The sequence below is a fragment of the Chinchilla lanigera genome, unplaced genomic scaffold, assembly GCF_000276665.1.
Source record: "Chinchilla lanigera isolate Chin_1 unplaced genomic scaffold, ChiLan1.0 scaffold00107, whole genome shotgun sequence".
NCBI lineage: Eukaryota > Metazoa > Chordata > Mammalia > Rodentia > Chinchillidae > Chinchilla > Chinchilla lanigera.
The window spans coordinates 2,661,850-2,677,251 of NW_004955508.1; the positions used below are offsets into that span (position 1 = coordinate 2,661,850).

At 43.2% G+C, this 15,402-nt stretch overlaps 1 protein-coding gene across 3 annotated transcripts in view; it reads left to right on the top strand.

Annotated features, from left to right (window-relative positions):
- The window catches only part of Slc9a9 (solute carrier family 9, subfamily A (NHE9, cation proton antiporter 9), member 9), a 611,715-nt gene extending 601,772 nt beyond the window's left edge, over positions 1-9,943 (top strand). For all 3 annotated transcript variants that reach the window (XM_005407730.2, XM_005407728.2, XM_005407729.2), the window contains 2 exons: positions 6,730-6,835; positions 8,164-9,943. In XM_005407730.2, coding sequence (XP_005407787.1) covers positions 6,730-6,835; positions 8,164-8,391 — 334 coding nt within the window. In that variant the 3' untranslated portion in view covers positions 8,392-9,943. The remainder of the gene's footprint in view (positions 1-6,729; positions 6,836-8,163) is intronic.
- Positions 9,944-15,402: the final 5,459 nt, after the last annotated feature.

Consider the following 15,402-nt stretch of genomic DNA (forward strand, 5'->3'; position numbering starts at 1 on the left):
TTGCTTTATATGATTTCCCTAGGTGTACCTTGGATTTGGGAGGTTTGCCCAGCCCTAGTTTCTGTTTGCGATAACAATATTAAGGTATAATCAAGTTATGGCCTTTAAGGAGCTCAGAGACTAGAGAAGAGGATGAGGATGAGAAGAGTAAGTTTTGGGACAATCTGACAACAGCTCTCAGACAGGTGCACATTACCATGGAGCCAGGGTGGAACTGAAGCAAATCAACAAGCAGGTCCAGGAAGCTACCTCGAAGAAAGGGCCCAGCAGTCCAGACCCGAAGGAAGAGCACTTCTCCAAATGGACAAGTGAGTGCAGGCCTGAGGTACCAGGCTGAGGGGTCTCATCACAGTCCTTTCCTCTGGCTTGCTCCAGGTGGTCCTGAGTATCCACCAGTGTTTACCCCAGCATCTGCTGCTTTCTTTCTGGCCCTGTACTTGTCCAGGGCAATTTCCTTTAAGACAGTGGATGTTAGGATCTGTTGACCAAAAAGGACCGCATGCAAAGTGTGCTCAAAGAATATGATGAATGTTTAAATTCTTTAAAAATTATTAGAGTAAAAGGCATATTGTCATTAATCCTTCTCAAAATATTCCTCTCGCTTGAATGTACTTATCCTATCATTCTTGCCACTTTCTGAAGCAGTTGTGAAAGTCCTCTTTTGTGGCTCTGTGAGATGTAATAAAAAAAAGACGGTGAATGTGGCTGTCAAGTACCATGTAATGGTAGGGCGGGCTCTTAAAAACATTATGGTGCACCCTCACCTGCCTTATTCACCGGATCTGGTAGTGTGCAGCTCCTGACTCCTCCCCAAATCAAGGGCAAAATGCCCATGAAAGGTAAATGTTTTGAATTAATTCAGGACACTGAGGCTGTCACATTCCCAGCAAGCACTCAGTGCAGAACTGGAATTCCTCCCTCAGCCGGACAGAACGAAGGGATGGAGGAGCTTAAAATATCTTGGTTGGACTCGTGAAGGGTTCCTCCTCTCTGAATCCCAAATACCAGCCCCACTGAATGGCTGATCACATACCTAACCAGCCAGGGTAGTGAATGATTCCAGAATCTGACACATCCAAGGGAAAGAGGAAGAACACAAAAATTTGTTAGGCTATATTTCCTGAGAACCAAACAGAATGGGCATGATTTGTATATTGGAATCAAAGAGCAATGGTGCATATACAATTTGGCAAGTCCTCTGCTAGCTCTGTCTCCAGATGTTTAGTACACAACAGTGTGGGAGATCAGCAAGTCAATAGCAAATGGTACCTCTTTTTTCTGTAGGAACACATAGGCTTAGAGAGCAAGCCTGGAGCAATCCAGTCCAGGATTCACTATCCCTCCCACCTTCCTGGCATTGATCTCTGGCCATCTTTTGCAACAAACTAGTACAAAAAGCTAAACAGCACTCTGGCAAGGAAGAGAAGACCGCATTAGAAGAGACTTGAAAAGCCATCTGTTTGCACACGTATTGATCTGTAAAATGGGACTATAATACCCACCTACAGCTATAAAAGGAGAACAAAATATACTAAAATATATTACAAATAAGAAGATGGGGGAAGCATATTCCTAATCAGAGATCAGTGTGCTTCTTTTCTTTATGCAACTGTGCATTGATGAGCACTTTAGGCTCATATGAAAACCATTTATCAAGCCAACACATACAAATACACACAAATGCTCCCAGTAGGTACAAAGCCTTCCTCTGCGAACTGAGGCATGGTGACCCACTAATCCACTCCCAGACATAACGTCAAGTACTCGTCTTCTTCATCCAAGTATCTGTCCATCCTCAGACAAGGTGATACAACTGGCAGAAGCCAGTACACGAGTCTGGATTCAGGGGCAAATAGACTTTCCTTATACCTATTCTCATCCTAAAATTTACGGCTTAATGGGCGTAAGAGAGCATTTTTGTTGTCTATTTAAGGCTTTACTCTCAAGTTGAGGGCAATACTCTAGAGAGAGAAAGACAGCTCTGAGTTCCAGATTTACCTGCGCATCAGTCACATGGGGTGCTTGTCAGAAAAGAGTTCCAGACCACTCTCCAGTTCTACCAAATCAGAATCTCATGGGGAGGTGTTTGAATTTTTAACAAATGTCCTGGGACCTAGTGATTTTCATTCGGAGGCATGTTTAGGGAAAGCCAAGATAGATGTCATCCCACAGCTATTCCCGAAGTCCAAAGAAAAGGGATGACTTAGTGTGCTTGGGGTACCGTAACAAATATCTTAGAGCAGGTGACTTAAATCACTTCACTTTCTTTTTCAGTTTTGGAGACTAAAATTCAAGAATAGGCTGCCGGCATAGACAGGTTTGAAGAGGGCTGCCTTCCTGGCTTGCAAACGGCTTCCTCCTCACTATGTTCTCACATGCTCTTGTGTTTGTGTGCAGTGGACAGAGAGCAAGCTCTCTGGTGTCTCTTCTTGTAAGGGCACTAATCTCATCATGCGATCCCTTCCTCATGACCTCTTTGAAGTGTGTGTGTGTGTGTGTGTGTGTGTGTGTGTGTGTGTGTGTCTGTGTTGTTGAGAATCAAACCTAGGGCTTCCTGCTTACATAGGCAAGTAAGTGTTCTCCCACTGAGCTACACCCCCAGCACGACCTCATCAAATGCTAATCACTTTCCCTAGACCCCATATCCAAAGAGCATCGTATTGGAAGATCAAGCTTCATTCAACATACGAATTTGGGGGAGGGACAAAATTTTTGTTCATAACGAGAGTGATCGGGCTTGGTTTCCTCAAAGGGGCTGTTATTTATTTGCACAGCTGGATCTTTCCTTGGGGGTTTTTGCTCCTCACCCACCAAGGGAAAGCCCTATTAAATGAGGCATAAGTATGAGGAAATTGTGTGTCCATTGGTTTTGGCAACTTACAATGAACAAAACACGATGCTTTAGAATAATCAAACCCAGCATAAACAAGAGAAAGAAAGAAATTAGTGTTACCAGGTACTTTGGATGTTAGTGCAGTTAAGCACTAAATTTAGCTCTGGGCCTGCTGATAACTGAGGCCAAAGAGGAAAATGCATTTGCTAATTGTCTTTCCTATTTCACGCATGTTAAATTCTGGGTAGAGTTCCAGCTTTTACTAAGCAAAGTGCTATTCCCACACTTATGTCCTTTAAAGATGAGAAAAACCGTTGTTTCTTCCCCAAGAGCTTAACAATTTGGTCTCCGTGTGCTTCTAGCTTATTAGAGAAGCAAAACTAGCAATAGCAAAAGTATCCCAGGGGGGCGCTCCTTCCCCAAACATGTACTAGAACCTGATGAGAAAAATAACACATTTTGTAAAATCTGCAGTTGAGGTTTTTTTGTAGATCAAAAGAATTTTCGTACTGTTTAATAATTTAGGTAACCGTAGCGATCCAGCCACATTCCAGACATTGCTCAGAAGTTACTGGTTCCCTGATTCCAAATCAGTGATACCATCAAGTAGGTCCAGTTTCTCAGCGTCTCTATAACCAGAAGAAGACAGCTCAGTGGGGTGATAGTTCCTAGTATCAGATTCACCTCTGCCATAAATTAATTGGCTGAGTTCCACTGAGCAGCTTGTTTGCCATCTCTGAGCCTGTTGTCTTCAGTGATTCAATAACCATATATTAAACATCTCAAATATGCCAAATGCTGTCCTGGTGAAGCAGAGGGCCCTGCTTCTGGGGAGACCACAGGCTGGAGACAAGGGAGTTTTCCAACCTATAATGTAGCTGCCTTCTTTTTGCGGGTCTCTGGTCTCTCTCCCTCACTAGTTTGGCACATAAAACAAAACTAAAAACATGTAAATGCATGAAAGAACAAATGAATGAGTGAGTGAATGAAACACAAAGCTAATTTTTAAACACTTTATTTTAATACCATTCTTCTCAGGGTCCCCTTTGTCTATAACAGAGGCCCAACTGGTCCATCTTCCTGTTTGACCTGTCTTAGCCTTTAATCCTCAGGAAAGCCTCTTTTGTAGGCTCTACCCTGCTTCTTTCATCTCTCTTTGGCAGTTACTCAGAATCTGCTTCCATTCCCTATACCCCTAAGTATTTTCTTATACCAAAACTTCAGCAGATAGGCACTGAGCACACCGCATTTCGCAAACACTGGGAAAGCCGAGATGTTGCCATGCATGGACTTTGCTCCACATCACTCTCAGTGGCTGCATGGTGCTTTGCACAACCCTTTTATGGCCACCAAGGATGTGCCCTACCCTTGGACTCACACTGCTGAGATACCAGAAAGCCAAAATGGCGTCACGCAGTCTTACATCAATACATTCTGCCCACCTCTCACTCACCACTCCATGCTAGCCCAGCAATTTCTAACCAAAGCAGCCATTTGGAATATGAGACCCACTTAAGCATCCACGGGACATGAATCTCAATGCTACATCAAATGCCCAGAGTGTCCAACGGTTATTTCTCTCCTCGACATCAGTCCCCCACCATTATCTGATCAACGACTGGAACATTGTTTTTTTTTTTTTTCTTTTCCAATTTCTCCAGAAAGCATTGCTCAGAAAGTAAATTTCAAAATTAAAATAAATAGTATCTGAGTAACATGTCAAAGTTTAAAACCATTTCTACGCACATTACTTCAGTTAATCATCATAGCAAAACTTGAGGCTCAGAGGATAAAGAAGTAGACCACAGGTCATGTGGTCAGCAAAGCGGCACATCTGGCGTTTATGTCCGTGTCCTCTGAGACCGAATCTCAGAGACTGTCCTGAGGGAGCCGACTGGTCCCATTTTTTCCAGTCCTCATATTCACCAAAAATCACAGATTTAGTCTTGAAGTGTTTCTCCAACAGCATTATCCATAATTTAAAGAGAACCTCATCCCGGTTAAAAGAAGAAAGTGTTCACTACCCAGTTCTAAATGTGTGTGTGACTTGGCATTAAGTCTGGCATTTATTTTTCAGTGGAAGTTATGCAGGCTTTTCTCAAACTCTTGAGCCTTAACCAACCTCTTCATTTTTCCAAACGTTATCTCTAAAGAGATGGAGAGGGGTTGGTGCCCTTCCACCTGGAAGGAAAGTTGGCTGGGTTGTATATATGTTGGTTTAGACTTGGGTTGTATATATGTTGTGTCTACCTCACTTCATTCATAAAACAACCTCCTCCTTCTACTGGCCTGTGTATGCCATGAAGCCTAGTAAGATCATGAGTCCTCATTCGGCCCAGCCCGTCATGGGCTGTAGCTCCCTGGAAGAGCTGAGCTCTGCATGCTTTGCTGTCTAGCAAACCAAGGCAGAAGGGCACAGCACCCTGATAAACTATCTTTTAATGTATGACATCGGTGGGTTCAAAATAGCAAAGGGAGCCTTTGGATTATTTAAAACAATAATATTTCCAGACCTCCATTTCATCATCCATAAAATGAAGGAAATAACACTTTAATGAAAATTAATAGAAGATGATCGAGGGCTTTTCCAATTTGCAGATATACCATTATTTAGAAGATGTTACAGTAAACACCAGTATCCCCAACTTTAACTTCTCCTCTAACTCTGAACTGCGCTGGACAGAGGCCATTCTAAAAGAAGGAATCAAGGTTTTCATTTGCAGCTGAAGTTGCTGGTTCAACCATCCTTTCAGTCACTCCCCTTACATGCTAACCGGCTTTGCTCATGAGCATCAAACTTTGCTGCTGTTTCGATGTCAAATGATTCATAGTTAGAGGCAACCAGATCACTGGTCCCCTCCGGGTGCATTGTCCCTCTGTTCCCACATGCTCAGGGAATCGGGGAAATGACAGAGCAGTGTTCTCCAGCTCCTGTGGTGTCGTCTCCAAGATCTTTGCACACCCTGAGTGCCTGCGGGTAAGTGTGCCTCTGCACATGCCAACCAGGGTTAACCCCTCTCCATTTTTCCCTTTTCCTTTTTATTACAGCTTTTCAGAAAGTTGATGAGGTGAAATATTCTCCAGCAGAGGAAATAATATAAAGCTTAAAAGTCATTTTGGATGGAATGGTGAAATAATTCCACTACTTTTCTTTGAGTAAGAAAACAATAATACAACAACCTGGGGCAGGCTCTGGGGATTTCAGTATTGATAGATTGGAGGGAAACATAATGGCTTTGGATGAACAGGTTTTTCTTTTAACTGGCTGAAACTCTTTGGGGTGGAGAGATGAGAAAGACAGGTGCTAGACAATAGAATAAACTTGGCACCAACCGATTTACATAATTTGTATAGAAATGCATTGGTGTATGAAGCACTAAGTGACTGTTGAATAATGAAAATAAAGCCTTTTGGAAAACAATCTGTGTTCACTGCCCAGCTCTAAAATAACTGAACACTTTATGAAAAATACTTCATGTTTCTTTGTGAAAACGATTGGTGGTTCAAGATCTGTGAATGTACCTGCGCACTCTTAAGAAACTACAATCTGTTATGCTATTGTTTCAAGTAATTCTTAAGAGTGCATTCCCTCAGCAGAGCAGACGTGGGCTGGGGGCGGGGCGGGGCTGGGAAGAGGACCGTAGCCAGCTCTCTCCAGTGCAGTCCGGACTATTTGACATTTCTCCATGATTAAACGCGATCGGGAGGGCTGGCGAAGTGTGTGAAGCAAAGATTATAAACAGCAATTTTCGCCGGCCAAATTGCTTCCTAAATGAAGGCATAGGAGATTTAAAGGTGAACATAACTGTCTCTTTAGCAGCATGCAGAGGTTCGTTCTGCGCGAGAAACAAAACCCTAACTCCCTTCTGACAAGTATTCCTTAACAGGCTTCCCAGATATCTGAAACCAATTTTAACCCACGCTGGCCCTCCACTGACCACCACACTACCGGAATGGTGTGGGCCAATTTCCAGGCTGCTGACCAGTCCTCAGGCTTATGGGGTGAGTAAAGTATCCCACGTGGGACAAGCTTGGTGAATATTGATGAGCATGGGAACGTCGGGGTTATTATTTCTTGGCTTGAGGAGGAAGCATTTTTTAAATTTGCTGCACCAAGAAGCATTTCTCTTCTCTTTTCAGTTGTTGCTGATGTTGGCTTATTCTTCTTTTTAAAAATGCAGTTTTTTTATTGTTACCAATATTTTTAACCATAACACGAGCTTAGAAAATGTAGCAAAAGTAATGTGTCCTCACAAACTGCTGTGTTTTGAGGTTTTGAATATTAGGCCTGTGCTTTATAGCTCAAAGGGGTGGAATAAAGAATGCTGAGAAGCAATTAGAATCATTATCAGCATATCAGAGTGTCAGGCAATCGGAGAAGAGCAGTATCTCAGGGTTGAAAGTTCCCCTACAGGATGTGCAGCTGGCTGCCCCCTTGCATAAATCTAGAACACACACCTCAGACGTGTGCAGGGCACAAGAGAATAATGCAAGTTCTCAAAGTGTGGTCCCCAGCCCAGAAGCTTCAGCACCACTTGGGAACTGGTTAGAAATGCATATTCTTAGGGCCAAAGCCCAGAAACCATGGGCCTGGGTCCCAGCGAACTGTGTTTCAATGGCTCTGCACATACTTCTGGTATAGACTCAAGTGGGAATCATGCCTTATGATACCCAGCCAGTGCTCATTCTTTGAGTTAGTTAGTATAGCCTCCTGGAGCCTACAGAAACTGAACTGAGATTTCAGTTCTTCCCTTCAAGAGAACCTCTGTATGAGAAAGATTATTATTAGCCAGTATTGTTAGTTTCCCACATTATCTTCTATGGTAACTTCCAACTGTTTCTAGCCTTGTGACATTCACCCCAAGAAATGTGCTGAGGGGACACCTTTTTAAGGTAGAAAATAACAGGAATTGTATTTTGAGACTTTTGTGATATTCGGGAGCATTACAAAACCTACGTAAGATAACCTCTCCACTCTGAGCCACAGATCCTGCTAACTCCTTGCTCCTCTACACCCAAGTTGGTACCAATGTTAGAAATAGCCATTAAATTCCATCTCACTCCCTTAACCCAACAAGATGTTTAATCGGCATATGTTCTGTAACAGCTCTCATTTTGAGCCTGTAGAACTCTCTTGACTGGATAGAACCAAGTTTCCAGTGCTGACTCAGGGAAATCCTGAGCCATGCCTAAACAGAAACCATCAAGGCAAGATGGGGAAGTTAAGAAAAGGAAAAGAAACATTCTATTTTCTTACACAATGGTACCCCTGTTTTCCTCTGACTTCATCATCAAGTGACCTGTCTCTCCCTTTGTCTTTCCAAAACCAGGAACAGTTAAAAGAGGAGGATGTGGACTGCATTGTAAATCAGGATGAACTAGCCATGACTTATCAGGAGCAAACCTCCTCCCCCTGCAGTCCTCCGCCAGGGCCAGACGCGGACCAGAAAGCTTCACCCCAGACTCCAAGCAAGGAGAACATCTATGAGGGAGACCTGGGCCTAGGAAGCTATGAACTCAAGCTTGAGCAGACTCTGGGGCAATCCCAGATGAATTAATTGGCATGAAGAGTGCAGATGTAATCACAAGGAAGGCAAGGCTCCCTGAGGACCACAAGCCAAGATGATGACACTGTACAGGGGAGAGGCTGGAAAATGTATTAAGAGCATAAATTGGAGATGATCAAAACCTTGTCTGGTGCCTGCAGAAATGAGAATTTATTATCAGTGCTCTATATTATGCAACTGAACTTAATTGTTTATCAGCAGCCAGTTTTACTTGTAGACTGGGTGGGATGTGGGAAGGGGGAATCAGGAACCAAATGTACTGGGTCTGAGGGGCATATCTATTCTGTGGACAAGTCTCCGGGCCCTTCACTTGCATTTTATTCCCTTCCTTAAATAGAGTTAAAAACAAGGAAAAGAGCTTCTGAGTGTAAGCATGCTTTGCCTAAATTGAAGGGAATGTCCAGTTGTTTAGTAAGTGAGAAGTTCTGTATTTGTAGAACTTGCCCCTGGGACTGTGTGCAGATCCAGGGAGGCATTCAGCACCCACCTCTGATGGCCTCATAGAACCCGCACGGAGTTGGGAGCCTACTGTTCTGGTTGGCATCCTTGCCGTGCTGCTTCTGCCCTTGGTCGAAGGGATCATGCACAGCAGGGTGTGCTAATGCTAAATGCAGTGTCGCTTTCTGGCTACATAGGACCCCTTGCAGGGAAAGCTTGTTTTCCTTTCTAATATGATGTTTTACCCGCAGAGTGAGCCTTGCTTGCTTGCTTGTTTGCATGCACTTCTGGGCTCTGCAGTAGGGCCCCTCTACATGTGGGGTAATAATATTTCACAGCACAAGTTGCTCTCCACATGGCAGGAGACTGTGCAGGAACCCCAGTCTGGTCCCCAGTTCAGCACTCACAGCTGGTTAACAGCACAGAAGCAGCTGCTAATGAGTGGGTCATGATAAGGAACCAGGGACAAGACATCACAACTGCCTCTTACCAGTCATGGCTCACGGCCCATGTTAGAGAGACCAACACAATAATTCTGCTTTTAATTCTGCTGCATGACCTGTGCCTTTGAAGCCAGAAGATACCTCAAGCCTAAGTTCTCTTGAAACACAGATGTTAATAGTAGACTCCAGACCAGGCATGGTGGTACATGCTTGTAATCCCAGTACTCAGGAGGCTGAGGCAGGAGAATCGTCACAATTTCCAGGCCAGTCGGGGCTACAGAGTGAGTTCAAGACCAGCCTGAACTATGGCGAGACTCTGTTTCAAAAAAAAATAGTAGACTCCAAAAAGCAAGCTCCAGGCCTACATGCCAGGTTCTGCTGAGCCTCCACCTGAGGGAGGCAGAGCAAGATGTCTTCCTCAAGCCCAGTATTTAAACTAATGTATGCTTTGCATACCACTTGTTAGGCCTTAAACATTAGGTGTGGTGGCATAGGGAATAATTCTGTATGCATTTCTTTTCTTGCTTTCCAAATAGGAGATTCTGGGGGAATAAATTATTTTATACTCAATTTACAATCTTGTCATTCCAGGTAAAAATGACAAGTGGAGAAGCATGATGTTTTCTAATTTCACTTCATCCTAATAAAATTTTGTTATCAAGTATGATTGTTCTGGCTAATGCTTTATTCAAAGCATCTTCTATGTCCAGGCTGACAGTTCTGGATGAAGGGGGTACCAAAAGCTAACATAAGGGAGATGCAAGGGGTTCCAGGGTGTTATTGTTTGTGTCTGGATGTCCCCCTAAAGCCTCATGCAGTCATGGGGCTGGCTTCTAGAGTTTATGATTGATTCATGGTCCAATGTTGAAATTATAGATGTGAGTGTTACACCAACCCTGGGGTGGATAGTTTGCACACAATATAAGGGAAGGAAAAAGGCTGCTTGCCACTGCTCCTCCCTTTTGATCTTGTTGTTTTTGCTGTTTTCTGCCCTCTGCCATATGCCACTCTGCCTTGGAGCCAGCCAAGTATAAACTGAAATCTCCACAAACTGTAAGATAAATAAATTTTTCCTTCCTTAATATTAGGTGTCAGGTATTTTGTCTCAGCAATGAGAGAAAAGTAACCAAGACAGAATTTGGTACCAGGAGTGGGGTCATTGCTCTAACTATACCTGACCATGTGATTCAAGATCCTTTGGAAATGGCTTGTAGGAAGTGTTTGGAAAGGTTTAGAGATTTCACCTGAAATAGACCCATTAGAACACCTTCAGCTGTTCTGTATGGGAAATTCTGATAACAGCTCAGAAGACCAGAATGCTGATAGAAATCCTGCAGGTAAAGACTGTCTTTGGGAGGTTTCTGCTGGGAAGCACTGCATTCGGTTGTTGGAGTCGAGATGATATGCTATGACTTGGCAGAAAATTTGTCTGCATTTTGCTCATGTCCAGAGACTTTGCCTAAAACTGAGATTAAGGGTGGCAGACTGATTAATCTGGCAGAAGAAATTTCAAGGCAGTGGAATGTTGGGGCAGTGACATGGCTGTTGCTGGGGGCTTTTAGCAAGATTTATGTTGGGAATCAAGAGCAAAGAGCCCAGCAGGATGATTTAAAATGTGAGTTTGGCCAGAAAGGAAGCTCCAGTAAAGCTGTGGACTGCAAAGATAGAGTTGAGGAGATCTTGATTGCTGAAGAGAAACAAGGGAACATAAAAGATGGCCTGAGGGTATCACCAGAATCAGCAAGTTTCCACCCTTTGCAGCCTCAAAACTGCAAATGTGAAATACTTTGCTCTGAAAAGAAAGCCACAGAGCACTATGTTCCAGAATGGCTGTGGTAGCTGCACCAGGTTCCAGAATGGTGGTGGCATAGAGAATTTGTTCCTCAGAATTGAATTCAGAGTGCCCAGTGATCCAGGCACTCAACCCCTATGGCCAAGAGAGAGGAACATTTGGCTACTGCTCTAGGTGGCAGCAGATCTTAGCATCATCCATGTGGCACTGGTTTTAGGCACATATAGAATGCAAGAGTTCTGAGGTTAAGAAGGCTTCTACCTAGATTTCAGAAGGCCCAGGTGGCCAGGCAGTGTGCCCCTGAGAGGGCAGTGTGTGAAGTTGTGAGTGTGAAGTGAAAAGTGCAGTGGAGACCTCAGAAGGTTGGAAAAGACCGGAATGTGGATTGTCTGAGGAAAGCTGCAAGAAGAGAGCAAAGCAGGCCCAAGAGAGAAGCCATGGGAGCCACAACCACCAAAAGTGCAATAGGGGTAGAGTCACACAAGGCCTTTGGAGCTCACAACTTATCAACTTATGCTTTGGATGATCCACATGGAACCACAGGACTTAATGTTATCCCTGCTGGATTTTGGACTTGCTTTGGTCCCAATACTTTGTATCTTCCTGTTTGTACCTTTTGGAATGGTAATGTTTGTCTTGTGCCATTGAATATTGGAAGTGTTTAACTTTATTTTCAGTTGTACAGGGGTTCACAGCTAAGAGTTTGCCTTACATCTTGGAGGAGACTTGGGACTTGGACTTTTCAGCAATGCTAAAACCGTTAGGACTCTGGCAACTCTTGTAAATGGACTAAATACCTTTGCATAAAGGGATGTGCATAAGTCTTTGGAGGGCCAGGGGCAGAATGTAATGGTTTGTGTCTGAATGTCCCCCTAAAGCCTCACACAGTTAAGGTGCTTGCTTCTAGAGTTTATGATTGATTCATGGTCCAATGCTGGGATTATGGGTGTGAGTGCTACACCTACCCTGGGGCAGGTAGTTTGCATACAGTGTAAGGGCAGGAAAGAGGCTGCTTGCCACTGCTCCTCCCTTTTGGTCTTGTTTTTGCTGTTTTTTACCACCATGAACAGTTGCCCTCTGCCATACGCCACTCTGCCTTGAGGCCAACCAAGTGTGCACTGAAGCCTCCACAAACTGTAAACTAAATAAACCTTTCCTTCCTTAATACTGGGTGTCAGGTATTTTGTCTCAACAATGAGAGAAAAATAACTAAGACACAGGGTCAGGTACAGGCAGAGGGGCTGGTGCAACAAGCCACTGAGGAACAAAGATGCAGCATCGGGCTAGGAGGATTCCCCAGAGAAGGGAAACTGGGTCAGAGTGGCAAAAACTCCTCATTTCTCATTGGAAGTGACCAGAATTTATGAGGAGCTACAGAATTAGATGGAGGGGAAACTGAAGGATGAAGGAAAGAAAGGAAGAAAATAAGGATTCATCTTCTTTCTGCCTCCATCGTGTGAAAGAAAGAGATAAGAACTTGGTGTTTTCCTTATTTTGTGTGAAGGAAGACGCAATAGGAAAAGAGGCTCCCCAAAAAAGGCAAACATTACTGGGAGCAGAAGTCAAGAAAAAAGAGAAATATGACTTACCATTTGGAAATGAGATAAGATGGGGAGGTGGGTACACAGTCTAAACCCAGCACCAGCTCCCTAAGAAGGCACAGCAAAAATAGGCCGCTGCCATCCGGACAAAGCCTCTTCCTGCTTAGAAACGAAATCTCCTTAAGGCTCAGCATCATGAGTCACTGCTAACAAGAATGGAGCACTGCTTATGCAGCCTGGCCCCACGTAGGTCTGACACCATGAGTCTGAGGAAATTGTGCCCCACCCAATCTGCAGGACAAGATGCTGAATCCGACTTCAAAATGTGATTTCCTGGCTTTTCCTCTGAACCCGTCCAGGACCCCATCAGTGGCTAGTGTCCCAGTTAAGTAATTCATACAGCCAAATTCCTGTTATGCTCCTGTTGTGAAGGATAATAGTTTGTGATCTTAAGAAATTCTCTGTGCTTTGATTAGCAGCCTCGAGACTGTGAAATTCGAACCTATTATTTACTGCCAGTTTCTAATGAATAATAAAGGCACAGGCGTTTTGGTCAAACTACTAATTCTTCCACTCATTATTAGAGCTCTAAACAGGACTCTAATTAATTAGCTGACTTGAACTGCTCACCGTGTGTACATCACACACACATGCACAGGCACATGCACAGGTATGAATTTCACTCACTGTTAGGGTCTCAGCTGAGCATCTGTGGTGTCTCCTGTGATTCATGGAAGTATCTTGCAAGTCTGAGCCTTGTAGAAAGTGTTCATTAATCATGAAACTTCTAGAAACTTCTTGGAGAGCAATTTAACAGTATATATCAAAGCTAAAAATTTAAATACCCTTTGATCCACTAACTTCATGTGCGGAGCTTTTATTCTAGATGTGTGATAAGTTATACATAACAAAAGTATTTAGTAAAACAACTGAATTGCCATCCTTGCTAAATAAATCATGGATCAGCCATTTCATAAAACAGCACCATATGTACTGATAAATTTGACTACTTGAAAATATGAAAAAATATAAGACCCAATAAAACAAATTTATAAACAGAGCAAGCTGAGAGAAAATACATTTATATACTTTTTGTATGTGTACGGGTATTAGATGTAGGATTATTCATCAGGATATACAAAGAACCCTTATCAGTGAATGATAAAAGAAAACGCTACCAATAAAAACTTGTGCCAAGATTATATAGCATTAAATATGTACATCTTCAGTCTAGAATTTCTTTTAGGCATCTATGCAGAAAATTAAAAGCTTGACATTTATGTATAAGGTGATATATAAAATGATATTCATTGTGGCACTCTTCTTGCAAAATATTGGAGGGAAATAAAATATCCATCAATAGCAGAAAAGTTAGCTAAATATACTACAGACTACTCTTCAGCAATTGATTGTACTCTGCATAGAGATCAGTCTATACACATGCACTCAGGTGGAAACATTTCCAAGATATATCGTCAGTGAAAAAGTAGCAGACTGGTAACCAAAAGAGGAGTAGGATTAGGAGAGCTGGTTTGAGAGAACCTTCTGGATTAATTGCATTATGGTTTAATTTTTATAGTAGTGCTATAATGTGATTTTCCTGTTTATTAAAATAAATTAAAAGTATGAAAAATACAGGTAGTAAAGTAACATACCCTTCTTTCCCTGAAAATAAGATCTAGGCAGAAAATAATCAGCTTTGGAAACTACAGAACAAAAAGGCCATCACCAAACAGCCTATCCTTGCCTTACCTGTCATCACTATTCTCTTTTTCACTGGCTACTCTGTAAACCATACCCGGCACGGAAATTGTGGCTACGTCCTCACATACATTAAAATGTGCTTCCATGCTTTGCCTGATCTTTCATACACCAATGACATGTTCAGAAGCCTGAAATCAAGGGGTTGGCTTCTTCTGAAGGATGTGAGGGAAATTTGTTCTCTGCCTCTCTCCTACTTTCTGGTGTGTGCAGAAATTACTGGCATTCATTGGCTTATAGCTGCCTCACTTGGACCTCTGTGTCCATCCTCACACGGTCTCCGAGTCTTTCTCCTGAAAGGACACTGATTATTAGAGTTCATGCTCATCTAGTGTGACTTCATCTTCATTACATCTGCAAAGACCCTGTTTCCAAACAAGAGTTACATTCCTAGGTACCATGTCCTTCAGGGGACAAAACTCAACCTTGGTGAATGAGCTGGAGTAGAAATGAAAAAATCCCAAGCCACTGTGTGTTGTGCCGTGTATGGCTACAAAAGAGACAAAGTAAAATAGCTTATCCTTCATCTAAGAAGGGATACCTGTACATGTCTCTACTGTTGGACGTACCAGTTTCACCAAGGTTGAAGATTCCTATGTTTTTGTCAGTTTTTCCCCAAACCTCTGACAAGCAAGTGTCTATTATGTTAAGAGCAATGGCACTTCTTGTTCACTACAGCAACCCATGTGGTAGCCATGTGGAGTAATTTCTCCTAATGTGCCAGGCTGATTCCCACCACTGTCTCTGCCCGTGCTGCTCCTTGTGACTACAATGCAGAGGACTCTGGTGATTGAACCCACCTGCAGCTCCATGGGCCCACACCACCAATCCAGAGCTTGGTAAAATGGTCTCATCTTTCAAGGCCTCACTCAAATATAATCTCTCTCTCTCTCTCTCTCTCTCTCTCTCTCTCTCTCTCTCTCTCTCTCTCACTCTCTTCTCCTTCCATTTCCCTCTGTCTCTCCTTCTCTCTCTCCTTCCATCTCCCTCTCTCTCTCCCTCTCTCTCTCCCTCTGTCTCTACCTCC